The sequence below is a fragment of the Sapajus apella genome, unplaced genomic scaffold, assembly GCF_009761245.1.
Source record: "Sapajus apella isolate SASKATOON/1434 unplaced genomic scaffold, GSC_monkey_1.0 scaffold37, whole genome shotgun sequence".
Taxonomy (NCBI): Eukaryota; Metazoa; Chordata; class Mammalia; order Primates; family Cebidae; genus Sapajus; species Sapajus apella.
Genome location: NW_022436977.1, coordinates 20,241,310 through 20,268,337, shown reverse-complemented (window position 1 = coordinate 20,268,337; position 27,028 = coordinate 20,241,310). Strand labels below are relative to the sequence as shown.

At 39.1% G+C, this 27,028-nt stretch overlaps 1 protein-coding gene across 3 annotated transcripts in view; it reads left to right on the top strand.

The window, feature by feature from the left end:
- The window catches only part of TRIM69 (tripartite motif containing 69), a 33,086-nt gene that overhangs the window by 3,910 nt on the left and 2,148 nt on the right, over window positions 1–27,028 (top strand). Inside the window, exons 2-7 of one of the 3 annotated variants that reach the window (XM_032297609.1) lie at window positions 6,407–6,632; window positions 14,591–15,067; window positions 16,053–16,148; window positions 18,354–18,587; window positions 19,378–19,400; window positions 19,486–19,610. In XM_032297609.1, the coding sequence (XP_032153500.1) occupies window positions 6,627–6,632; window positions 14,591–15,067; window positions 16,053–16,148; window positions 18,354–18,587; window positions 19,378–19,400; window positions 19,486–19,610 (961 nt within the window). In that variant the 5' untranslated portion in view covers window positions 6,407–6,626. Of the gene's footprint in view, window positions 1–5,386; window positions 6,633–14,590; window positions 15,068–16,052; window positions 16,149–18,353; window positions 18,588–19,377; window positions 19,401–19,485; window positions 19,611–27,028 lie in introns of those variants that run through there. The other 2 variants (XM_032297608.1, XM_032297610.1) reach the window with 2 other exon arrangements.

Here is a 27,028-nt window from a genome sequence, read left to right as displayed (position 1 = left end):
TGGAATTGCTGGATGACATGGTAACTCTATGTTTAATCTTCTGAGGAACTACTAGACTGTTTTCCAAAGCTGAATGTACCATTGCATATGAGAGTTCCACTTTTCTACATCCTCACCAACAATTATTATTATTTTTTGAGACAGAATTTTGCTCTTGTTGTCCAGGCTGGAGCGCAATGGCGTGATCTTGGCTCACTGCAACCTCCACCTCCCAGGTTCAAGCAATTCTCCTGCCTCAGCCTCCCAAGTAGCTGGGATTACAGGCATGCACCACCATGCTTGACTAATTTTGTATTTTTAGTAGATATGGGGTTTCTCCATGTTGGTCAAGCTGGTCTCAAACTCCCGACCTGAGGTAATCTGCCCGCCTCAGTCTCCCAGAGTGCTGGGATTACAGGTGTGAGCCACCGTGCCTGGCCTCTTTTTTAAAATTTCATTTTAATAATCATTCTAGTGAATATGAAATGGTACCTCTTTATGGTTTTGATTTGAATCTCCCTAATGACTAATGATACATTATTTTTAGATTATAAACTAATTAATTTTTTAAAAGACTTACTTGCTGTTATTTTGACAACTTCTAGGTCACATATCCAAAAGTCACAGAGTTAAACCAATCCTCTCTATGGCTAATGCTCAAACTCTGTCTTCTCTTTCCTAGAAGACAATCTGGGATAAATTTTTCAAAAGTCTATTTGTTGCCTTTATTAGAAAGAAAACCCTGGGCAAGATGAACCTGCAAGGAGATTAAATGGTTTATTTCTTATTTGCTGTTAAGAGTGTGTAAAGAGTTTTTTGGTGTCCCATTTTTACTTTATAAAAATTGAGTGAGTGGGCCAAGCATGGTGGCTCATGCTTGTAATCCCAACACTTTGGGAGGCCTAGGTGGGTGGATCACTTGAGGTTAGGAGTTTGATACCAGCCTGGCCAACATGGTAAAACCCTGTCTCTACTAAAAATACAAAAATTAGCCAAGTGTGGTGGCATGTACCTGTAATTCCAGCTATGTAGGAGGCTGAGGCATAAGAATTGCTTGAATCCCAGGAGGCAGAGGTTGCAGTGAGCCAAGATTGTGCCATTGCACTCCAGCCTGGGTGACAGAATGAGGCTCTTTCTCAAAAAAAAAAAAAAAAAAAAAAGCTCTTAGATGAAGCAGTAACAATATTGTGCTTCTCTTCATGTAAGTGCCCCTTGGATTCCTCCTCCCGACTACCATCAGGTCACATGCCCAAAAGTGACAGGGGAGGGGCCCTCAGTTTCAAGAGCAGTGGTCTCCAAATTTTGTTCACATGCATAACTATAAAAAATTTTTGGTATATGTTTTCTATATATAGCTACACATTTTATACATATGCTATTATCAGTCTTGATTTAGACATTACTAAAGCTTAATTTTTCTCTCATTTTTTTTCAGTTAAAAATTCATATTGAACTATCTTAGAAGTGGCTCCCAGAAGATCCACTCCTTGTGGGAGCACAGCAGTTGTGGAAGTGAAGACAGGACGGGAACCAGAATAAGAGTTGAAATATGCTGGGAAATCTAAATGCTTATATAAGTAAGAGAGTCACTGAACAACAGCAGTGAGACATTGAGGGCTTTTTTTTTTTGAGACGGAGTTTCACTCATGTTACCCAGGCTGGAGTGCAATGGCACGATCTCGGCTCACCACAACCTCCGTCTCCTGGGTTCAGGCAATTCTCGCCTCAGCCTCCTGAGTAGCTGGGATTACAGGCACGCACCACCATGCCCAGCTAATTTTTTGTATTTTTAGTAGAGACGGGGTTTCACCATGTTGACCAGGATGGTCTCGATCTCTTGACCTCGTGATCCACCCGCCTCGGCCTCCCAAAGTGCTGGGATTACAGGCTTGAGCCACCGCGCCCGGCCTGAGGGCTTTTAATATTTGCTTTAAACCTTGGCACAGATCACTTCCTTCTCTAAGACTGAATCCAAAAAGCAAAATGGAATACTATAATAAGCTGTGACAGTATGGTAAATGCTGAGCATTCCCTATAATCAGAGAAGGAGGCCCAACTCCTGACATAGCCTTGGATGCAGAACTGACAGAACTTGGGGAAAGTGATGAAGTAGTTGAACTCACCTGTGAATCTCTAGAACCTGTAGGGATTGACCTAACTCACCATGACTCTGTTGTGATTATTGAACAAAGGAGGAGGCCAAGAGCAAACACAAGGTCACTCCAAGGCTAAACTGGCAGTTGTGCAGTAAACACTGATGAGAAGGGATTGATGAGGGACAGAGATGTATGTGTAACCAACAGTGCCCACCGTAGTTCCCTGCAAAAAAATTTTTTTTGGTAATACACAACCTGGTTATATTCAGTGTCAAGTTTGCATAGATGGATACTCAGAGATTGAACTTAGTAGACAACACATATACTCTACAGAATGTGGCCACATCTGTAGTTGGTACCTCTGCACTTCCTTTAAATATACTAAAATGTGCCCAGCTAGTTTGAAAAAAATCGGCCTCCATCAATATCACTGCATTTATATATAAGGTGTGCCTTATTGCTCAAGACAGATGGATCCTGTGCCTGGATTTTTTTTCATGTCTTTGTGCAGGAACTATGGGTTGTTGGCATCCAATGCTCTGAGCTTAAAAAGATTGATTTTAAAAATTGCTATCTGCAGTACATAAAAAACTTTCATTTCTCATACGTTCTGAGACTGCTTTGTTTCCTTTGGTTTTATGCTTCAGGGAGGGACTTTGGTTGCCAGAGTGCCAGATAATGGGGTTGTCCTTAAAGCAATTTTCCCTTTCTTTTTTAAGAGCCATCAATTTTTAGTTAGCTACATGTGGGCATTTTGGACCACACAAAGACAACACCATAGAGATGGTGAAGCCAGTTGTAAACTAAAAATAAAATCCTAAGCTCCCTAATCGACTGAATGGAACACCTCCTGACCAAAGTGACCCCAGAAAAACCTTAAAACTGAGTTCCTGGCCATGACAGGGTCAGGGGGTCAGACATGCTTCATTATACCCCTCCTCTCTTTTATGGTTTAGACACAACAACTGACCAGCATTAATGTCAAAATAAAGGTTATAAGGCTGACAGAACAGACTCTTTGTGGCAATAACAAATTATTTGTAAGACCTAATGCCATGCCAGGCAAGTGCTATGTCATGCACTCCTACACTTAAAGAATAAACTATGTTCTCAGTGCCACAAATTTTTCTATTTATTTATTTATTGAGATGGAGTTCTGCCCAGCTTGCTTTTTGTTTTTCATTAGCAGCTAAACAAGCACCAGCCTTGAGATAAGTAATATTAAAACAACTTGCAGCTCCACCAGTTGCTGACTAATGGCCCTCCATTCCCATTCCACCAGCCATAAAAGAGGCTGATTTCAGTAACTTTCTCTTGATAAAAAAACCATTGACTATGGGCTGGTTCTGGCCAGTTTACATGGGCTAAGCATTCTTGTGCCTTCCTGTCCTGAAAAGGCATTTTGACTTATAGGGCCTAACTGCAATGCATTTAAAAGTTAAGTCTCCACTTTAGGCTGGGCAAAGTGGCTCACGCCTGTAAATCCCAGCACTTTGGGAGGCTGAGGTGGGTGAATCACTTGAGGTCAGAAGTTTGAGACCAGCTTGATCAACATGACAAAACCACATCTCTACTAAAAATACAAAAATTGGCTGAGTGTGGTTGTGCATTCCTGTAATCCCAGCTACTTGGGAAGCTGAGGAAGGAAAATCGTTTGAACCCAGGAGGCAGAGGTTGCAGTGAGCTGAGGTGGCGCCACTGCACTCCTGCCTTTGTTTCAGAAAACAGCAACAAAAAACCACCTCAAAGTGGTTAAGTCTCTACCTCAAAATGAACATGGGTTGTATGTTACATGCATGTTTGTTCAATAAGCATGAGTCAGGATGACCTTCCAGATTATTCATAGCTTCTCCTGTAACCTGCTGAATATGTATGTTTAGTCAATATGTTAAGCATCAAGTTCGTATACCAATCTCTTCTCTTTTGAAGTGCCTGTCTCTGGTCTTTGCCAGAGATCGTGCTTCCTGGCCTGTGGGACAGCCACCTTGCAGGCCTTTAACTCTTTATAAGAAATAAAGTTTCCTCTAAAATTTGTGGATCTTGTGAGTTCTAAGTTAACAAAGTAGAAAGAAGGAATTTGGGAAACTGACAACTTTGCAAACTAGAGCCACTATAGAAGTTTGGACTTTTACTTAAGAGAGAAATCTCATTCTTGCTTAAGCAACCCTTATACTGGGTATAGTAGTCAGGTGGACATACAATTAACCATTACTCTGGGTCTCATTTACAGCAATGGAGTTTATTTATTTATTTTCTTTGAGACAAGGTCTTATTCTGTCAACCAGGCTGGAGTATAGGGGTGTGATCATGGCTTACTGCAGCCTCGACTTCCTGGGTGCAAATGATCCTCCCACCTCAGCCTCCTGAGTGAAAAATTAGCTAACATGCCTGGCTAATTTTTAAATTTTTTGTAGGGACAGGGTCTTGCCATCTTGCCCAGGCTGGTCTTGAACTCCTGGGCTCAAGTGATCCTTCTGCCTTGGCCTCCCAAAGTGCTGACATTACAGATGTGAGCCACCAGGCCTGAACACTGTCTTTAGATGGTGAAAAAAAGACTTGAAGCACTCTTTGTGAAGATCGAAACCTCTTGCTACATAGGATTTGGAATCATAGGCTTCTGGAGATGGAAGGGGTCTTAGGAATTCACATTTTAAAGAAGGAGGAATTGATACCCATAGGAGTTAAATGTCTTAGCTGAGGCTACTCAGTGCTCTGGTGAAAGACAATACTTTCATCTTCTAGGCCAGTACCAGTACTCTTACCCCTAGGGTAAAGGTTCAAGAATGTGCAGGTGTCAGGCTTTAGTAAAGTCATCTATACTAAGCATTATCAAATGTTTTAGCTAACAACAAAAATAAGCAAGATGAAACAAAATTAATTTTTTTGACTAAGTGATCACCAGCATTTCATAGACACTTATTTGACAAAGGTTTTGATCCAACAAATGCCATGTACTGTAAAAGTGAGCAAGATACAGTACTACCTTGTGGTTGTTCACAACTTGGTGGAGGGGCAGACATGCAATCAAACAATTAGAATACACTCTGTTAAGGCCACATGCACAAAGATCTAGGGTGCTATAGAAATGCTTAAAGCTGGGCCAGGCATGGTGTTGCTTACGCCTGTAATCGTAGTGCTTTGGGAGGCCAAGGTGTCAGGCATTTGAGATCAGTCTGGGCAACGTAGTGAGAACCTGTCAGAAAGAAAGAAAAGAAAGAAGAAAGAAAGGAAGGAAGAAGGAAGGAAGGAAAGAGAAAGAGAAAGGAAGAGAGAAAGAGTGAGAGAGAGCAAGTGAGAGAAAAAGACAAAGAGAAAAAAGGAAGAAAGGAAGGAAGGAAGGAAGAAAGCTGTGTTTCTCAACTAGGGAGTGATTCCATCTCCTGCCCCCAGGAGACATTTGGCAATGTCTGGAGACATTTTGCTATGACTGGAGAGGGAGGGGGTGGCTACTGGCATCTAGTGTGTAAGCGCCGGGGATACTGCTAAATATCCTAAAATTCGCAGGACGGCTCCTGTGACTTAAAGACTTAGCAGTCCCAAAATATCAATAGGTCTGAGGTTGGAAACCTCTGGTATAGAGCCAGCAAAATATTTTCTACAAGAGACAGGGAAGTGGGTAAAGCTTGGTCTGGGGATGAGGGGGTGGGTAGGGAAGAGTTTAGTAAAGAGATAATGACGTAGGTGTGGGGAAGGGAAACTCCCAGCCGAAGGGATAACATGTGCAAAGCCGCAGACGTGTGACATATTTGGACAATCCCAAACACCGGAGAAAGAACTGTGGTCATTAAGGCCAGGTAGCTAGGCAGGAGCTAGATGTTCAAGAAATCATATTAAGTTAGAGGAATTACTGTAAGAAAGATTTATAAACAGTGGTGACTCTTTATAAGTCACTCAGGAGCACAGTATTGGTATGTCTCTCTGTGAGCTAAAACAGCTGAAGAAAGCTGTATGAAGTGAAACTTTTCTCATCCTGCTTTCTCAGGGCCTGGTGTTTTCCACCCTGTGTTATTGTCTCAGAGATAAAGTCAAGGCTGCTTCACTGGAATATGAGGGGTGAACTACCTCTCTATTAAAGCCACTCAGCTGGTGTCTTGATGCTCTGATGGGATCATGAGCACGGGTGAGGTTGTTATTTTTCATGAGTTAGGCTTAATGTAGGCTGCTGCTGATGTTTATTTCCTCTTTCACAGAGCATCCCCAGTCCAGAAATGGGGAGCTATGAGCTGTAAGGTTAGATTACCAACTCGAATCTAAATGAGCTGCCCCCTTCCCCTCCAAAAGAAAAGTTGTGCAGGTAGGGTATTCTAATGGGGGCTTCTCTTTCTCTTAAGCAAATGATGATCAAAGCAACTGACAAACTGTCACGGAATCTGCCAGACCTCACTCTGGCCTTGCCACTTCTCTCCAGCTCCTGAACTTTTCTTCCTTTCGTCATGCTCTGAGCCCATTCCTTGAAAACTAACCGGTCCCTGACTCCTGGTCTGCAGTCATCCTGGGCCCACTGAGCTCTGATCCAAGTGCCTGCCTTTGCCCCCGGTGGCCTGAAGCTTCATGGAGGTGAGTGACCTTTTTTTTTTTAAAAAAAAAAAAAAAAAATTCAGCCAGACTTCCAGGAAATGTGGAAAACGGGATCATAGAAGAGGGTATGGACTTGGGAGCACAAAAGGAAATTCATGAAGGGAAGTATTTAACTTGTGACAGCTGGTAGCTACTATACTCTCTCTAGGCCTTTGAATAACTGACGATTTAGACTAGAGAAGCTGTAATGAAATCCACCAAAACATTTTGAGAAAAATTAAACCATACACTACACAAAATTTACCTTTGTTACCAATGTAATCATTTTGTTTATTTTAGATTTAAAAATTATTATGTATAACTTGTTTTGCTTACTATACCTTCATATTTGATATTTTATATTTAAGGCAGAGTTGATATTCAGATGTTAAATATTTTTAATTGAATTCCTCCCTTTAAGGCCTCTTCAGAGCTAAAATAAAGAAAGTTATATTCTTATGAACTTAGTGTTCTCCCGATTGTCAGACAGATAAAAGAAAATGCTTATTTACTACATGAAAGCTTGAAAAACTCACTAAAATTCATTGACAAGAAATGTTGACACAGGGGCCCTTGAATTCTGAGTTATCCTCCATTTCCACCAGTTTCCACTTCTTATCAGGTTTAATTTCATTCTATGTATATTAATCATTAAGATCAGTTTCTAATTTCCTTTATCATAAGACCTTTAGGTTTGCTCTTATTCATCTCTGTCTTTAGCTATTGAAGCAAACAGGGCTATAAACATTTTGTTTATAATTTCTACAGGAAAAATAAACACTACTGCCTACACCTGCTATATTCTTATCACTTTAAGGCCGAGCCAATAAAAATAGACACTTTTCCATAATAGTAAAAAAATTGTTTGTGTGATAGTGAGCTTCCAATTACTTTAGATGTTTGGGCAGAGGCTGGAAAGGAGTGAATTAAATGGCTTAAAATTTCTTTCAACTCTGAGAAGCTCCAAGAACTCAGAAAGTTTAGAATCGTCCCTTCTTATGTGAAAACGTCATGACTCGTAAAGGAGGATCATGTCTTGCTCTTAGGTTTGAGCTGACTGTCCCATATAGTTTGTCTCTGTGCATGAATTATATTTTTCTACTCTCAAGGTTAATTCTTCATAAAATCTGTCCATCAAAATTTAAAAAGTACTTTGAAGGAATAAAGGTTGAAAAGCAACAAACGAACTCTCCTTAGATATCTTAACCATGGTTTAAAAAATTTACAACACAAAACTTCTCAGGAAAAAAAAATCTCTGGTAAGAATTAAAGATTTCTTATGCAAGTGACCAAGGACTTCATAGCTCGAATATTTGCCTTTTCTCTGCTCTTTGAGAATGTGCACAGTGAACAGGAGGAAAATGTACTTTCTTTCTTTTCTTTTCTCTTTTTCTTTTTTTGAGACAGAGTTTGGCTCTGTGGCCTAGGCAGGAATGCAGTGACACCATCTCAGCTCACTGTAACCTCTGCCTCCCAGGTTCAAGTGATTCTCATGTCTCAGCCTCTCGAATAGCTGGGACTATAGGCCCACGCTACCATGCCTGGCTAATTTTTGTATTTTTTTCTTTCTTCTTCTTCTTCTTCTTTTTTTTTTTTTTCCTTCACAGAGGAAAACAATTTTTTTTGTATTTTTTTTAGTAGAGATGGGGTCTCACCATGTTGGCCAGGTTTGTCTTGAACTCCCGACCTCAGGGGATGCTCCTGCCTCGACCTCCCAAAGTGCTGAGATTACAGGCCTGAGCCATTGTGCCTGGTGGCCCATGTACTTTCTTATAAAGTGACTTCTGCCAGCCAGGGCTTTATAAGGATGAATATCAATTCCTGACTTGAGTTTTTCTCTCTCTGACTTAAGGTTAGACTTCCTTAAAAGGGCCTGGCAGTAGATGCGTTTCCTAAAAGTTTCCAGGTCCAGAAATTTTAGAATCTCCTTTGGTTTCCAATTCTTTAGCTCCCTCTAGAGCAGTAGAAAGTTATTGCAGATATTTTGATCACAAATTTGATCCATTTAATAAATTAAATTCCACAAAACATATTGATGGGCTCTCTGCTGACTCAATGGTTAATAGGCTTTGGGGTCAAATAAAGAATTCAAATCTGGGACCCACAACTTAATTATGACTCTGGAAAGATACTTTAAACAATCTAAACTTCAGTTTCCTTAAAAAATTCGGTAATAATACCTATCCCATTGGGTTGTTATGAGATTAAATGAGATAATGTATGTAAAGCCTCTTCCACAGTGAATTCTCAGTAAATATTAGCTAATATAATTAATCCCTTGTTTTACAGAAAAGGATATATTATTGAAAGTCAGGGCAATTGGCAAACCCTCAGCTAGCAAGGTGAATTAACCATAAAAAAATCAATCATATAATATAAATAATTAATAACATTAAACATATTTTCATATCATAAAATTCACCCTTACGAAGTATATAATTCAGTGGTTTGTAGCATATTCACAAAGTTGTACAATTATCACCACTACCTAATTCCAGAACATTTTCATTACCCCCAAAAGAAATTCCATACCCATTATCAGTCACTTCCCATTCCTCTTTGCCCCGCCTTGGTGACCAAAGTATTGAGATTGTTAGAAGGTCGTTTTTAAGTACATGTGCACTACCCTAGCAGACTTGTCTATTGTCAATAAAGTGATAGTATTTGTGAAATTATTATTCCTATTCAGACATCTATTTCTTAAATCTCCTGGGAATTTGTGGCATAACAAAGCATATCCGAAGTTCTAAAATATAAATTTTAAAGCACATATATATATACTTTAAAAACACATTGAATAAAATTCCTAAGAGATATTCACCTTCAAAAGACACTACATTCACTAGGATTACAAACTGACTCTGGTAGGTACTCCTTCTCCTAGATTACCTTCAAGTGGCCAGGTTCTTCTACAAGTTTTATCTTATTCACAATGTATCTCTTTTTAATGTTTTCAAGACAGACCTGACTGGCTTAACATGCAGTCTTTTTTTCGGGACGTGTCTATTCCCTGAAAGGCATATTTTTCTGGGTTTGGTCTTCTTTTAAAAACAGAGATGGGATCTTGGTCTGTTGCCCAGGTTTGTCTCAAACTCCTGGCCTCAAGCAATCCTCCTGACTCAGCCTTTCAAAGTAGTAGGACTATAGGTATGAGCCACCGTGCCCTGTCCTAGATTTGGTCTTCTAAGCACATATTGAGGGGGTGGAGAATAAACATATAGCTTTCTCTTCCCTTCCACAGAATTGCCTACTCAGCCTAGTACAAAGAACGAAGTCATCTTCTTTTTAAAGCTTTTGTTGTCTTTTGGTTAATGTAATCTTTAATAAATTATTAATATATAAAGAATGGTGAATTAAAAATTTTCATCATACAATAAAACCATGGGAAATAAGACTAGAAATATGACTTTTCAACATACTGTAGAGAGTTCTAAATTCTGAGGCCCTTTAAAAAAAAAAACCTAAAAAACTGATTTTGGTAGGCTATGGAAAACACCAGAAGATTTTGGAGGCAGAGGGGGGTTGGCAATTATTATTAATAATTAGACTTTGCAAGAGATTAGATGATAGGGAAGAAATAATTGAATAAAATATCTAAAGATAACTCAAATTTCAAAATTTGGAGATTGATGGTACAATAAATACAAATAGGGAAGTCAAGAGATGGAACTGATTTAGGGAGAAATATGAATTCTGTTTCAGTCAGGTTGATTTTCAAGGACCCAGCTGTGGGCTCAGAGATTTGGGAGTTATCTTTATTTACAGACTGTATATAAAGGTATGGGAATGAATGGCTCACTTGGTTGTAAGAAAGTAGTCAGAGGCAGAAGAACTAGAACAGTATCACATCACAAGGACCAAAGGAAATGTCAAATAAGTCAAGGAAGACAGAGATCGACAGTGTCATTAAAGAGGGTTTGGCAAACTACCTCAGCATCCTAAGAAAAAAATTTAAACAGAGTGCTAGGGTAGAGGATCCATTACAAGAGCAGAAATTCAGATAAGTTACCTTAAGTGAAGAGGTAACTTCACTTGCTTTGAGGATGTACATTTGTTGAGCAAGGCATCTGCTAGGCACAGAAATCCAGGAAGAACCGAAACATAGTGCTGTGGTTAGCATAATACAGCCATTCTCCATATTTGTTTCTCTCTATAATTCTTGTCTCTACCAACTAACGGACTCTCTCTGCATCTCTGCATTTCTTCTGACTTCTGTTTAAAATTCATCTCCTTTATTCTGTTTTCTCTTTCAAGTTCCAGGCTCTACCTCATGGCAGTCTTTAAGCTTTTGCTCTTAACTTTCAACTGGATTCTCCCTTTGTTTAAAGATTCAAATTCATGAGGGGTTCTGGTTTGCCAGATCACCTTTTTGTATTAGGTCATATCTTGGATTGCTGGACAGCGTATAAAATGAGTCTGAAGCCCATCTGTGGCCTAGGAGAGGGAATGGAGGCCATATGGTGTGTGGAGGCCCGACCTTTACAGTGGACTGTGGAAATGACAGCTACTGTGATTAAGACATTTATCAGGTATTAGGAATCAATCTTAGTTTAAAATTCAAGTGTACAAAGACTAGCACATCATAGTATTTTCTATAATAGCCCTAAATACTGACTTTGCATTCCCATTCCTGTGGGCTGGAGGTAAATTTAATTTGCTATTTTTCAGGAAAGCCATCCACACTGATTAATGCTGAAAGTCCATTACCCAATCTGGTCAAGTTGATATATTCACAACATTTTGAAATATTCTGCCTGCCCCCAAAACACACCCACACACACCCACACACCTTTCTTTAAATATATGGAAACATTAAATAAAGTGTCAAAAAGAATTTAAGTGTTAGTTTTTAAATGATGGATTAAAAATTGATTTTCTCCTTTCTCTTAGAAACTCATCCTTCCTTAAGTCAAAACCAGAAGGGGAATGAAAAATAGACAATTTGCAATGAAACCAGAGACATCAAATAGCTTGAACTACAATCTATGAGGAAGCACTGCCAAATAGTGAAAGTCAAGCAGGAATGTGAGAGAGGATGCTTAGGGATGCAGACCTTACATGAGGGACATGGTACTTTTCCAAAGAAAGTACCCCATCCTGTTGGCCGTGACCCACAAGCCCTGGTACAGAACAATGAGAACAGGCAAGCAAGCTTAAGCTGGAGCTTTCCTGTACCCATTTGTTACACAGATTTGGGATATAGGAAAGGTGAAGCTGAACAAGGACAAATATACGTATTTGTAGAAAGCAGTCTGTTGTGGAGGTAGAATGAAGGAGAGAGACTCTGCATTGCAAGCAACCCTGCAGTGTTGATCATGGGAAAAAAAGAACCCATGCATACATTGTTTTCTAAAGAAAACAGCCTCGGCCGGGCGCGGTGGCTCAAGCCTGTAATCCCAGCACTTTGGGAGGTCGAGGCGGGTGGATCACGAGGTCAAGAGATCGAGACCATCCTGGTCAACATGGTGAAACCCCGTCTCTACTAAAAATACAAAAAATTAGCTGGGCATGGTGGTGCGTGCCTGTAATCCCAGCTACTCAGGAGGCTGAGGCAGGAGAATTGCCTGAACCCAGGAGGTGGAGGTTGCGGTGAGCCGAGATCGCACCATTGCACTCCAGCCTGGGAAAAATGAGTAAAACTCAGTCTCAAAAAAAAAAAAAAAAGAAAACAGCCTCGAACAATGGGAGAAAATGTCCAGAACAAAGCAGAGAGAGCTATGGAGTTAGAAGATATGAAAAAGAAATTACTAGAAATAAAGACTGGAGTGAGAAGCTTCAACATCTGTCTGATAGGAGTTTCGAAAAAGAGACTACAGAGAATGGTTGAAAGGCAGCATTCAAAGAGAAGATGGCCATATAAGGTCCAGACAGGCAAGACCAGGGTTTGGGGAGGTCAGGCATCAGCAAGAGGGAACACAGGCTATGTGGAAAATTATGGAGCAAAGGGCTAGGGACTCAAAGAAAACATTTTGACAACAAAAGTGAGAATTTATATATGGAATGAGGGTATTATAAATAGTTATTAATGAGAATGGAATTTGATGATGAGGCAAAGAATGTTCAGCCACGTTCCCCTGGCTAGAATAAATCTGAATATAAGAGAAACTAAGCCCATAAGGAGAGGTAAATTCTAACATAGAATGGGCAGGGTTAGGAATGAAGAAAAGAGCAGTTCTAGAAACTCCATTTCTCAAGGGGATGTATAACAGATGGAAATAGGTCTGGCTGGTCTCAAACTCCTTGGCTCAAGTGATCCTCCTGCCTCAGCCTCCCACAGTGCTGGGATTATAAGTGTGAGCCACCACACCCGACTCAGCTCTATATTTTCTATTTGATTCCTTTTCATAATTTCTATCCCTTTATCGGTAGTCTCTATTTGGTAAGATATTCCTTTAGCTCTTTGAGCATATTTAAGTTAGTTGATTTAAAGTCCTTTTCTAGTAGGGCCATTGTTTAGTCTTCCTTAGGGAAAATTTCTATTCATTTTTTTCCCCACTATGAATAGGCCATACTTTCTTGCTTCTTTGCATGCCTCATTTGTTGAAAACTGAACATTTTGAATATCATAATGTGGCAACTCTGGAAATCAGATTGTCCCCACACCTGGGGTTAGTTTAGTTGTTGCTGCTGGTTGTGGATTGCTTGCTTGCTTAGTGACTTTTCTTTTTGTTGAGACAGAGTCTCACTCTGTTGCCCAGGCTGGAGTGCAGTGGTGCACTGCAACCTCTGCTTCCTGGGTTCCAGTGATTCTCCTGCCTTAGTCTCCCGAGTAACTGGGACTATAGGTGCATGCCACCACGTCTGGCTAATTTTTTGTATTTTTAATAGAGATGGGGTTTCATGTGTTAGCCAGGATAGTCTTGATCTGACCTCATGATCTACCCATCTCGGCCTCCCAAAGTGCTGGGATTACAAGCATGAGCCACTGTGCATGGCCGCTTGCTTAGTGACTTTTCTAAAACTATTTTTGTAAAGTCTGTTATCCTTTTTATGTGCAGTCACTGAAACCCATGTTTCGTTAGCTCAGTGGTCAGCTTGTGTTTTGACAGTTTCCTCAAATTCCTGGAGCCAAAAAGAAAAAAAGAAAAAGAAAAAGAAAAAGTACTATTTCAGTCTTTGCCATCTGTCTCTGTGTTGTGATGCTCCTTTAATACTTAGCTAGGCTGTTTATAGCTCTGTCTTAGCTATTAAGTCCTGCTCACATGGAGCCTGAAGGTCAGCCAGAGGTAAAAGCTTAGGGTCTTCTCAGACCTGTTTGAGTATGTATCTATATACCTGGTCATGATTATGTGCTTCTTGACCACAAGATATACATGGGAATTTTTTGTTTTTTAATTTTTGAGACCGAGTCTTGCTGTGTCACCCAGGTGGGAGTGCAGTGGCACCGTATCGGCTCACTGCAACCTCTGCCTCCCGGGTTCAAGCAATTCTCTTGTCTCAGCCTCCTGAGTAGCTGGGACTACAGGTGTGACCCACTGTGCCCAACTTCTGTATTTATATTTCTGAAATGTGTTTATAATAAAGGAGTGAAGGGGAGCCTGGATGGTTGATGATATCGTACTACTGACTGAGGAATCTGATTTATTTTCCAATTCTTTGTACATAATTTCTAGAAAACAAAAATAAAATAAAGGTAATAACTAGTAGAGCAGAAGTTGAAAATAAAACTTTCATCTGATACATGGGGAAAGTGAGTAGAGAGATGTACCACAAAGTACATTTCTTTGGTTTAGTACTGTTTCTTCCTCTGCCTTGATTCTATATTAAAGTTTAAATAGCATCATACGCTATAATGTCAGAAAACACTCAATTTACTGGTTCACTTCCAAAGGAGAGATTATGTGCTTTTACTCTAGTTGCACCAACTGTCAACTCCTTTAGGAATGGAGCCCATCATCCTAGAGTGTTAAAATGGGCAACAAGAAAGAGAAACTCATTTTAGCTGTTCTTTTCTAAAGGTATCCTCCAGCTCCTCCTCCAACATCGACCCAGTCAACTATATTGAAACAAATGATTCAATCATCCACCTACCCTCTAAAGTAGTGATAGAAGATATTACTATGGAGCTACACTGCCCACTGTGCAATGATTGGTTTTGTGACCCACTGATGCTAAGCTGTGGCCACAACTTCTGTCAAGCCTGTATCCAAAACTTTTGGAGGCTGCAAGCAAAGGAAACATTCTGTCCTGTGTGTAAGATGCTATGTCAGTATAGCAACTGTACATTCAACCTTGTACTGGACAGGTTGGCAGACAAGATTAAGAACTTACCCCTACTCAAGGGCCATCCGCAGTGCCCAGAGCATGGAGAAAACCTGAAATTGTTCAGTAAACCAGATGGGAGACTGATCTGCTTTCAATGCAAGGATGCTCGGTTGTCTGTGGGGCAGTCTACGGAGTTCCTGCAAATCTCTGATGCTGTCCGTTTCTTCACGGTGGGTGAGCTCTGGGCCTTGAACAATCCCTTAGAAAAACTAGGAAAAATATTTTATAGGGCTTGTTCGTTCTTCCAACCCCATAGCTTTATTCAAGTGATGATTAGAAAGCCCAGATTGCTCAGAAAGTACAATGTATCTTGCAAAGTTCTTTTTCCAGAGTTGCTGCTTATAGGAAAAGAACAATGGAGGAGCTCTGGCTTACTCCCTCAATCAAATCTGTATCAAAACTCTGCCATGGTAGCACTCTGCTAAACACTGTGCAGAATGCGGATATATAAGATACTGCTCTTGTTATCAAAATTTCAAAATCGGATTAAGCTTAAAATGAAGAAAACAATAGAAGCAATATAAGATTATTATTAAAAGTTAAATTTTGTCACATTTGTAATTCTTAAGGGTTTAGAATTTCTGAGAAGATTAGTGAAAGATGAAATAGTTGGGGGAAATATAGTGAAAGAAAGGGAAAGGACTAGAGCTGGGAAATCATTTGGATTTGGAAGGGCAGAGGGAAGAATCAAGTGTTCTAAGTGAGAACAACACAAGTAAAATTATAGATGCTGAGAACAGTGTATAACTAGAGTGGAAAATGTTTAGAGTTCTATTCCCTTCTTCAAACACCTGTAGCTAGCTACTAAGAGAGCAAAACTAAGTTTTAGGATGTAATTTTCCCCATGATTCTTTTTTTTTGAGATGGGGTCTCAGTATGTTGCCCAGGTTGGTTTCAAACTCCTGGGCCCAGGTGATCCTCCCATTTCAGTCTCCCAAAGTGCTGAGATTACAGATGTGGGCTACTGCACCTGACCTTGTTTTTCTTTTCTTCTTCACAATTTTTGAAGGAGACAAGAACTATAGTACAGAGGAAAAGGAAGATTTTGCATAAAGAGCTTGCTTTTTTCTTGTACACTGGGGCCTTAGGGAAGATGTCCTTTATCATCCTTTATCTCCTGAGTCAGTCTGGGCTAATTCTATTTGGTATTCTCAGGAGGAGCTTGCCACCCAACAGGGTCAACTGGAGGCAACTCTGAAGGAGCTTCAGTCCCTGAGGAAGAAGCAGAAGGAAGCTATTGCTGCTTATAAGGTGAGGAGCAAGATAGAGGGGTTATGAGATAGAACTGGAACACACCCTTCATGTAACTTTAGCTATGGGTACAAAGGTGCCTAACATATGTTATCAACATACTAAATGGCACCTGGGCTGTAGAACTGGAAAACTGAGACTGCAGGGTGGAAAGGAATATGGTGGTGCAGTAGGTTCCTAATAGCTGCTCAACAGAGCAGATTAATCTTTCCCCTAATATGCTGATCTTTTTGATGGTTCATTTACCAGGTGACTGTTGTGGGGTTGAAATCTGTCTGGTTTTTGGCTTTATCTATGGCAAAAGAAGGAATTTATCAGAAAAAAAATCACTAAAGATTGCTATGTCCAAAGAAATACCCTTCATTCCTTTGAGTTTATAACCAGAAACCTCTAGACCTGTGTCTCTATGGTTGTAAGCTTTTTCCATCTGATTTGATCCTTCTAAGCTTCCTCCAAACTAAATAAAGCTATTGTCTGCACTTTCAATTTCATAGGCACTCTAGGACAACACTAATGGCTACAGATTTGGCAAATAGCTCCTAAGTTGGGGGTGCTAAATTGGAAGTTCTGTTTCTGTATTAATTATTCTATGGAGAAGAGCCTTTTCAGGTATTTACCATTTGGAAGACGAAATAAGTAGACTCAGGGAAAGAAGAAAGATATGTGGAAGTAATAATGTCTTTAGAGAATCTTGTTCCTGTTGTAAAAGTTCCTATTAGTGTCAACATTCATTCATTCATTCAACAACTATTTATTGAGTGGGTCAAGCATAAAACTAGATACTGGGGTTGGGAGACAGGTGTTAATTAAACTCACCAGTATAAAGAAAATAACAACTGTGATAAGTGCTATAATGAAAGTATAGGGTATAATGATAGCGTATAAATGGAGAACATAGTCTAGATTGGAAGACGGGTGTTTTCTGAAGAAGTCACTTACTAAAATTGAGAATTTAATGATAAGTAACTTAGCGAAGTGAACTGGGTGAGTGAGAATATGAAGAAGGTGACCTGGAGAAGGATGTTCTAGGAATAGAAAAGAGCATATGGAAAAGTCCTGAGACAGAAAGTTAGCTACTATGTTAAATAGAGAAAAGGCCAATAAAGCTGGAACATGCTAAGCAAGATGATAGTGAAGAGGTGGATATGGGCTCACTGTAACCTCAAACTCTTGGGCTCGAGAGATCTTCCCACCTCAGCCTTCTGAGTGTCTGGGACTAGTGTGCCATATCTGGCTAATTATTTTATTTTTGGAGAGATTGGGTCTCGGTACGGTGCCCAGTTTTGAACTCCTGTTTGAGCGATCCTCCCAGCTTGGCTTCCCAAAGTGTTGGAATTACAGGTATGAGCCCAGCCAAGACTATCTTAAGGGTGCAATAATAGTTATGGACCATGGAATCCAAGCTAGATAAGAGAGGACATGAAGGTAGAAGTTCCTGAATAGAAATGGAAGGGTTGGTGAATAGGAGGCTTCAATGAGATCCAATAATTGTTGAAATAGGGGTATCTGAGTGAGCTTGGTGCATAAAAAGTTATTTTGTAGATGATGCAATTGCCGGGGGTGATAAAATCCTTGGTGAGACTATGGGAATGAATCAATAAAGGTGAAAATCACTAGAAATGGGGAGAATGAGGAACTGAGAAGCCAGGACACCAAATGGTTTACCTGTGAGGATGTTGAGGTCACCCAAGAAAAAAGCTACAAGTGTTACAGTTATCAATTTCAGCACTTCAAATGTTATCTCCTGCTTCTTTTATATTGTCCTTGCAGCAGGAGTGGCATTCCCCCAGTTCTGATTTCTAGGTAAGGATAGTTCTTCCAGACTCCCAATGACCCCAGTCTAATAGTACCACTTGGCAGCTATTGGTTTACCAATCTAGGAGGCTATTATCATCCATTCTAGAATGTTTGATTAACTCTACGGTCTTATTTAATATGGCCCTTGTTACCATGTCAGTACTGCAATAGGAACCTAGAGGGCACTTTTGACTATTTCATCCTGAACTATTAAATTAATTGGAAAAGAAGGAGTAAGTCTCCCAAAGGACTCATTTTAATATGGTTGAATTTGATTATCAGTAGACAGTTGCATGCATTTTTTCTGTAATGGTATTTCCCAAGTGTGTGAGTGTTGGTGGTGTGGGTTCCCCATCCCCAAGCACTAGTCTCTGTAATAACCATGGTAACAATCATGGAGGTTTCCAGGAAAACAAGCTATATCTGCAGCAACATGTGTCCACGGAGTTTCTAAAGCTGCATCAGTTCCTAGACAGCAAAGAAGAGGATATTTTAACTGAACTCCAGGAAGAGGGTAAAGCCTTGAATGAGGATATGGAGCTGAATCTGAGCCACCTTCAGGAGCAATGTGTCCTAGCCAAGGATATGTTGATGAGCGTTCAGGCAAAGATGGAACAACAGAACTCCTTCAACTTTCTCAAAGTGAGAATCCATACCAATATGATTATGGGTACCTTCCTACCTAGAGAGGGGAAGAGGTTTGGAAAGAATGCAGAAGTGGCTTTTCACAGTCAGGGAAAACAAAACAAAACAAAACAAAATTGCTATAGTGCTTCTAGTGCTTCTAAGATTCTCTGGAAGAAAAGCAGGAGGGTACTTCAGCTATATGCACAGCAAAAGCTTTACTTTTATCCTCTACGAAATAAGATTTTAAAATCCCATTAATAATAGTATATATTAATAGTTTAATATTTTTCCATAAAGAGCCTGACACTTTATTTCTCAAAAATAGAAATGTTGCAGCATGAATTGTATCTCTGGCTCTCAGTAATCATAAGTTGACTTGTCTGAAAAGCTGTTTTCTAACCTTTGCTTTCTTAAGCTTCACCTCTAAAGAGACATTGGTTACCATCTCAGCATTCAGAAGTTTAATTCGCTAGAGTAAGGAAAAGTGGCCTTGGGACTGGAATACTTACTGTGTTTTTCCTCTGAGACTATTTGAAAGTATAGGTAAAGATAGCTTAACCTTAAGTGTTATATTATTGGCTTCTGTCTTGCTCCCTGTAGAAGGGAACTCTAGAAAGAGCAAAAGACCAGTTTAACCTGGGTTAGGATCAGGGATGAAGATTAGAAAAAGTGTATGAAGAATAAGAAGTTGCGAGAGATAAGTTGGGGACCATCTGCACAAATTCTGGTGGTGGCTAGTATTACCAAAGAAATTTCGGGAACTGATGAACAGGCAGCTGATGTCTCTCTTTCTCCTTTCTTCTAGGACATCGTACCTCTCTTAGATAGGTAAGTGTTTCCCTATGGTACTCTTAATATCCTTCCTTGAGTCTCTGGAGGATGTCTAAGGATAAATGATTTATGTCCCCTGCAGCTTGAAGCAAGGAATGACGTTGCTGGCAACAAGAGAGCTTATTTCCAGAAATCTGAACCTGGGCCAGTACAAAGGTCCTATCCAGTACATGGCATGGAGGGAAATGCAGGACACTCTCTCTCCAGGTATCAGTGGGTAGTAACTATTGGTTCTCGGGGCTCCTAATCTATGTTTAATCTGTGGGATCTCTTCTGTGGCCCTAATTAGGTTTTTACAGTCTGGGATAGTGAAGGGGTCGAGTTTGGCCAAAAGGAGGCTAGTTGGTATGACTGAATTTCTTCTAGTGGCATGACCTGAGAATTTATGATTTTGTGCTGATAAACAGATAAGAGTTTGATAACAGGATTACTTATTAGCCTATGATTTTGTTTGACTATTTTATGAAATATGGCAACAGACAAAATTTTATGTTGCTTTGCTAAATCAGCTATATGGATCCCAGGGGCTTCTCTTCTCCGAAGAAGGAGGCTTCTGTACATGCTCTTTGTATGTACACTGGGTCTTTATAGTTTCTCTTGTGCTTGATGTTCACAGCATAGAATATTTTAGGAGTCTGTTTAGATTTTCAGTGCTTCAGAAGAAAACCAATAATTTAAATAAATGTACCTAAAAAGGACACTAAGTTTTTCTGTTCCTGCAGATACCAAAGGACTAAGCAAGACAAAATAACACACATGGCATTTCAAGAACATCAAATAAAGTTCTAAATAAAAATCTTTATAGAAATAAAATTCTAAATAGGGTTTTTATAGAATTCATAGATTTATCATTATTATTATTGTTTGTGGTTATTGATTTAATGACAAATCACAAACATATCCCTGATTTAATGAAAAATCACAAATTTTTCCAGGTAATTGACATTGAAAAAAATCAACTTTACTGAGATATAGTTAACATAGAGTAAAATTCACCAATTTTAAGGGCACAATTTGATGAGTTCTGATAAATATATATACTTAGGTAAATATCTCCATAATCAAAATATAGATAATTCTATCACTCCGAGAAGTTCCTACATGCCCCTTTGCAATCAGTCTCTTCCTTCTACTCTCCCCCTCTAACATTGACTGATATGTTTCACTTCACTTTAGATGTGTCTTTTCTAAATTTTTACCTAAGCGATAGCATACATTATGTAGTGTTTCATGTCTGGCTTTTTTAACTTAGCATAATGCTTCTTTTGAACTTATGTTGGAACTTACGTTGTTCCATGTATCAATAATCATGAATATTCATTCAGTTTGCTTATTCATTTGCCAATTGATGGACATGGAGTAGTCCATGGTAGTTTTATCCATCCTGCAATTAATGAAAATTCCAGTTTCTCTATATCCTTTCCAAAACTTGATATTGCCAATCTTTTAAATTTTAACCATTTTATTGAATGTACAGTAATATCTCACTGTGGTTTTAATTTGCATATTTCTTTTTTTTGGTCGGAGGGTAGGACAGGGTCACACTCTGTTTCCCAAGCTAGAGTGCAGTGGTGCAATCTCAGCCCCCTTGAACCTCTGCCTCCAAGGCTCAAGTGGTTCTTATGCCTCAGTCTCTGAAGTAGCTGAAATTACAGGCATGCACAGTCATGCCTAGCTAATTTTTGTATTTTTAGTAAAGGTGAGATTTTGCCATGTTGGCCAGGCTGGTCTTGAACTCCTGGCCTCATGTGATTCACTCACCTCAGCCTCCCAAAGTATTGGAATTACAGGCATGAGCTGCAATGCCTGGCTGTATATCTCTAATGAGCAATTCTGTTGAGCATCATTTCATGTGCTTCCTTGTCATTCATATATCTTTTCGGATATGTTCAATCTTCGGTTTGTATTTTTATTGTTAAGTTGCAAAGGATACAAATCCTTTATCAGATATATGTTTCTTAAATATTTTTTCTCACTAGATGGCTTGGCTTTTCATTTTTTAACAGGGTCTTTCAAAGAAATACACTTGAAATTTTAATACAGTCCAATATACTAATTGAGTCATCGATGGGTCATAAAAGCCCTCAAGGTGCTTCATATATTTTTCAGCTCTATTATTAAGGTGAATACACTCTTAAGATTGTTATGATCTTTTGATGACTCAATCTCACTAAAATTATAAAATGTTCATCTTTATCCCTGTTACTATTCCCTTTCCTGAAGTCTATTTTGTCTAATATCAATATTGTCACTCTGTTTTTCTTTAGATTTGTTTTTTTAAAAATCTTAGTTTTTTAAATCAAACAAAATTATCTGTTTGCATAGTACATTTTTTCTCATCATCTTACTTTTAACTTATTAATGTTTTTATATTTTAGGTATGTTTTATGTGGCTGGCATATAGTTTAGTCTTGCTTTTTTATTTAATCTGACAATCTATGTCTTTTAATTGAAGTGTTTTGACTATTTACATTTAGTGTTATTAATATGTCTGGGCTTAAATCGACCAGTTTGGTTATTTGTTTTTTAACCATATCATCTGGCTTTTGTTCCTTTTTTCTCTATACCTTCCTTCTTTTGATTGAACGCCCTTTAGTTTTCCTTTTCATCTTCTTCTTGTTTTTTTGTTTTGTTTTGTTTTGTTTTGAAACAGAGTCTCATTCTGTCGTCCAGGCTGCAGTGTGCAGTGGTGTGATCTTGGCTCACTGCAACCTCTGCCTACTGTGTTCAAGCAATCCTCCCCACTCAGTCTCCTGAGTAGCTAGGATTACAGGCATGCACCACCACACCTGGCTAATTTTTTTTTTTTAATTTTTATTATTTTTAGTAGAGATAGAGTTTCACTATGTTGGCCAGGCTGGTCTCAAACTCCTGACCTCAAGCTACTCACCCACCTTGGCCTCCTGAAGTGCTGGGATAAGAGGCATGAGCCACTGTGCCTGGCCTCTTTGGCTAATTTTAAGATTAGCTTTTTGTCACTTGATTCCATCAATTTGATTATACAGGGTCTTGGTGTGAATTTCTTTGTGTTTATTCTGTTTGTGCTTCACAGAGCTTCTTGGATATAAGGGTTTATAGTTTTCATCAAATTTGGAATAATGTCAGCTGGTATTTTTCCAAATACTTTTTTTACCAACCTCTTTTCTCCTCTCCTTCTCGGAGTCTAATTTTACATGTTTTAGACAACTTGATATTGTTAAGTTGTCTCAGGCCATTCACAGTATTTTTTTTAGCCTTTTTTTCCCTCACACTTCATTTAAAATGGTTTCTATTGTTATTCAAATTGTCTCATCTTTTCTTCTGCATGGTCTAATCTTCTGTTAATATTATTCAAGATATTTTCATTTTATATACATTTCATTTCCTTTCTAGAAGTTTCATTTGACTCTTTTTATATCTTGCATATCTCTTCTCACCATATTCATGCTTTCCTCTACATTCTTGAAAAAGTAGAAGACACATCTATTTTAATGTCCTTGTCTGTGAACTCTATCATCATTGTCATTTCTGGGCCTGATTTTATTGTTTGATTGTTCTCCTGACTGAGGTTCATATTTTTCCTGCTGCTTTGCCTGGCTAGTAATTTTTTTCTTTTTAGTGGGTTTTATTTTTTAGGACACTTTTAGATTTTTTAATTTTACAGAAAAGCTGAAAAGATATTACAGAGTTTTTATATACCCCATCAGTTTTTTCTATTATTAACATCTTACATTTAACATTTTTTACAACAAATGAACCAAATTGATACATTATTAACTAAAATCCTTAGTTCCTTTTGATTTTCTTAGTTTTTATCTAATGTCGTTTTTCTGTTTCAGGTTGCCATCTAAGATGTCACATTACACTTAGTTGTCATTTTCTTGGCTGTGACAGTTTCTCAGACTTGTCTTATTTTTTTATGACTCAGACAGTTTTGAGGAGTACTAGTCATATATTTTGTAAGGATGCTGCACTACTTCAATTTTTTGATGTTTTCCTCACAAAATTTTGGTTATGAGTTGGGAGAGGAAGACAGTAGCATTAAAGTGCCATTGTCATCACATCATATTAAGTGTACATACTGTCAACATGATTTATGACTGTTGATGGTGACTTTAATCATCTGGCTGAGGAAGTGTCTGCCAGGTTTCTACACTGTAAAGTTACTCTTTTTTTCTCCTTCTATACTTATATACTTTGGAAGGCAGTCACTGTGCACAGCCCATACTTAAGGAGTGAGTGGTTATACTCCCCTTACCTGAGGATAGAGTATTCATGTAAATTATTTGAAATTTTGCTGCCCTGGAGATTTGTCTTTTCTGGTTAGTAATGTTTTACTGGGTGTAAAATATGATGAATTTCCTATTGTTCATACTAATGAATTCACTTATATTGGTGAATTTACATTTGCTAGATTTTGTTGTAGTTCTTTCAGTTCTATTGAATTTAACTCTGGCATGCAGTTAACATTGTATGAAATAATTTTGTTCCTTTTGAGGCTTAAATAAAGCCTTGTTAGAGTGGCTCAAGAACAGCCTTTAATCTAGGGCTAACTTAGCCTATTTTCTAAGGTAATAACCCTTTTGATTACTCTATGAGTAATAATTAGTAATTTTATGAAATTTTTCCATTCTGATTGGCAAGATTGAAAACCATTTCCAGCTTTGTGTGAGCTCCAGAAATTGTTCAGTCTACTTATTTCTGGGGGTTCTTTCTCTGGCCTTGACGAGTTTCACTGCATATATGTGCAGATCACAGCCTTGAGAGAATCCCTTTGTAGATGTTCAAAAGTTTCTATAGGCCAGGCGCAGCGGCTCACGCCTGTAATCCCAGCACTTTGGGAGGCTGAGGCGGGTGGATCACGAGGTCAAGAGATCGAGACCATCCTGGCCAACATGGTGAAACCCCGTCTCTACTAAAAATATAAAAGTTAGCTGGGCATGGTGGCACATGCCTGTAGTCCCAGCTACTTGGGAGGCTAAGGCAGAAGAATTGCTTGAACCCGGGAGGCGGAGGTTGCAGTGAGCCAAGATTGTGCCACTGCACTCCAGCCTGGCGCCTGGCGATGAAGCGAGACTCTGTCTCAAAAAGAAAAAAAAGTTTCTGTGAAGTTCCCTCCTCTGTGTTATTCTGTTCAGCAAATTGTAGCTGCCTTGGTATGACACAGGTTCTTCCTGTTTACTCTGTAAAGCCAAACTTCACTTCTTGCACTCTTTTAAAGTGCAAACTGATTTTTAAATTTTTGGTGTAATTTTACATCAAGAAAACCAAATGAGATTTATTTAGTATTTGACTATTTATTAATAATGTATTATTTATCCATATACTCTCCCTCTATACAGAGAAATTGTTTTTCTATGGTAACTGCGGTCAGACCTTTGTAAAATATATTCCATACTTTTTATTTCGAAGTCTTTGCTTATTTTGTAGATCCATATATTCTCCTTTTCTGCAAGGCTTATAAATTAGGCTGTTGCTTTACAACAGGAGCTGGCACTTTTTCTGTAAAGGTTTGACGAGTAAATATTTTAGGCTTTGCACGTGTGTGGTCTTTGCTGCAGCTACTTAACTCTGCCCTTGTAGTGAAAGCAAAGCTACAGACAACATATAAATGGTCATAAATGTAATCCGATAAAACTTTACTTACAACGTAGGCAGTGGGCCAGATTTGACCTGTTGGTTGTAGTTTGCCTATTCTAGCTTAGGGAATTATGCAACTTAAAATATTTGCATGAACAAAGGCCCAAATAATGGGGAGTGAACCATTTGGGGAAAAAGCATTCTAGGACAAGGAAAGAAACTGTAAGGACCCTGAAGTAGGAATGAACTTCATTATGTTCAAGGAACTGCCAACAGGCAAGGGTGGAAGAATCAAAGTAAATGAGGGAGAGTGTGGTAGGAGATGAAGTAGACAGGTAGGTAAATCATGTGGCTCTTTTTTCCTTTGTAAGGACTTTGGATTTTATCTCAGATGTGATGGTAAACATAAGAGTATGATGTGCAGGAAAATGGCATGATCTCATTTATGATATGTGTAGAACAGGATGCAGATGGGCAGGAGTGGAAACAGAATAGTAAAAAGCTATTGCAGTAGTTCCAGGCCAGTGATATTTATGGAAGTAGTCAGAAGTGTTTTGGCACAGATATATTTTGAAGGTGGAGCTGACAGAACTTTTTGTTGTATGAATATGGCATGAGAGGGAAAGAGAGGACAAAAAGCTGACTCAGGAATCTTCAGAGCCAATGCGGGCTGAACTAGCCAGAGGTGTCCGAGGCTTAGCAAAGAGAGCAGACTGGGATTCCAAAAAGTTACTAAAAAGCATTTATAGTACCTCCAAAAAAAACCTAGTCCTCACATCAGAAAGATTAGCAACCCAAAGTGAATGGGGATATGTAAGGCAATAGGGATTTGGCCTCTATGGAAAAATTCAAGATTCTTCATTCTTCAAAGCCTGTTGTTGGAAAGAAATGTCCCTGGGATGCTGGAAAAGACTCAGGCTTTTTTGAGAAGATAGAGTTAGACTAGAGTTAGTGACTAGCCTGGCCAACATGGTAAAACCCTGTCTCTACTAAAATTACAAAAAAATCAGCTGAGTGTGGTGGCATACGCCTATAATTCTAGCTATTCAGGAGGCTGAAGCAGGAGAATCACTTGAACCTAGGAGGTGGACGTTGCAGTAAGCGGAGATTGTGCCACTGCACTCCAGCCTGGGTGACAGAGCAAGACTTCATCTCAACAAAAAAAAAAAAAAAAAGAGAGAGAGAGAGAGACCCTAGATTGATCTTGCTTCCAAGGATAAATAAATCTAATAACAACAAATGCATGCATATATGTATCTGTGTCCATGATGTGAACACACATAGCTATTATGTGTCCTTTATCAAATTTCATGCCAAGGTTCAATGATCTCACATCTGGAATTTGTGTCACCCTCTTACTGGTCTGCTTTCAATCTTTCTTCATTTAGTTTAGATATTCTTTTTTTATACTGCTGCCCTTTGAATTGTCTAAACTAATGCCTGTAAAATTATCTGTGATGAAGGGCCAACTTTAAAAATCTCAATCTGTCATGGACTGATACTTTTGTAGAATATAATATAAATTACTTGAAAAAGTGAAATTAGGCCAGCCGTAGTGGCTCATGCCTATAATCCCAGCACTTTGGGAGGCCAAAGCGGGCGGATCATCTGAAGTTGGGAGTTCAAAACCAGCCTGACCAACATGGAGAAATCCTGTCTCTACTAAAAATACAAAATTAGCTGGTCATGGTGGCACATGCCTGTAATCCCAGCTACTTGAGAGGCTGAGGCAGGAGAATTGCTTGAATCCGAGAGGTGGAGTCTGCGGTGAGCCAATATCGGACCATTGAACTCCAGCCTGGGCAACGAGAGCAAAACTCCGTCTCAAAAAAAAATAAAAAAGAGGCTGGGCACGGTGGCTCAAGCCTGTAATCCCAGCACTTTGGGAGGCCAAAGCGGGCGGGTCATCTGAAGTTGGGAGTTCAAAACCAGCCTGACCAACATGGAGAAATCCTGTCTCTACTAAAAATACAAAATTAGCTGGTCATGGTGGCACATGCCTGTAATCCCAGCTACTTCAGAGGCTGAGGCAGGAGAATTGCTTGAATCCGAGAGGTGGAGTCTGC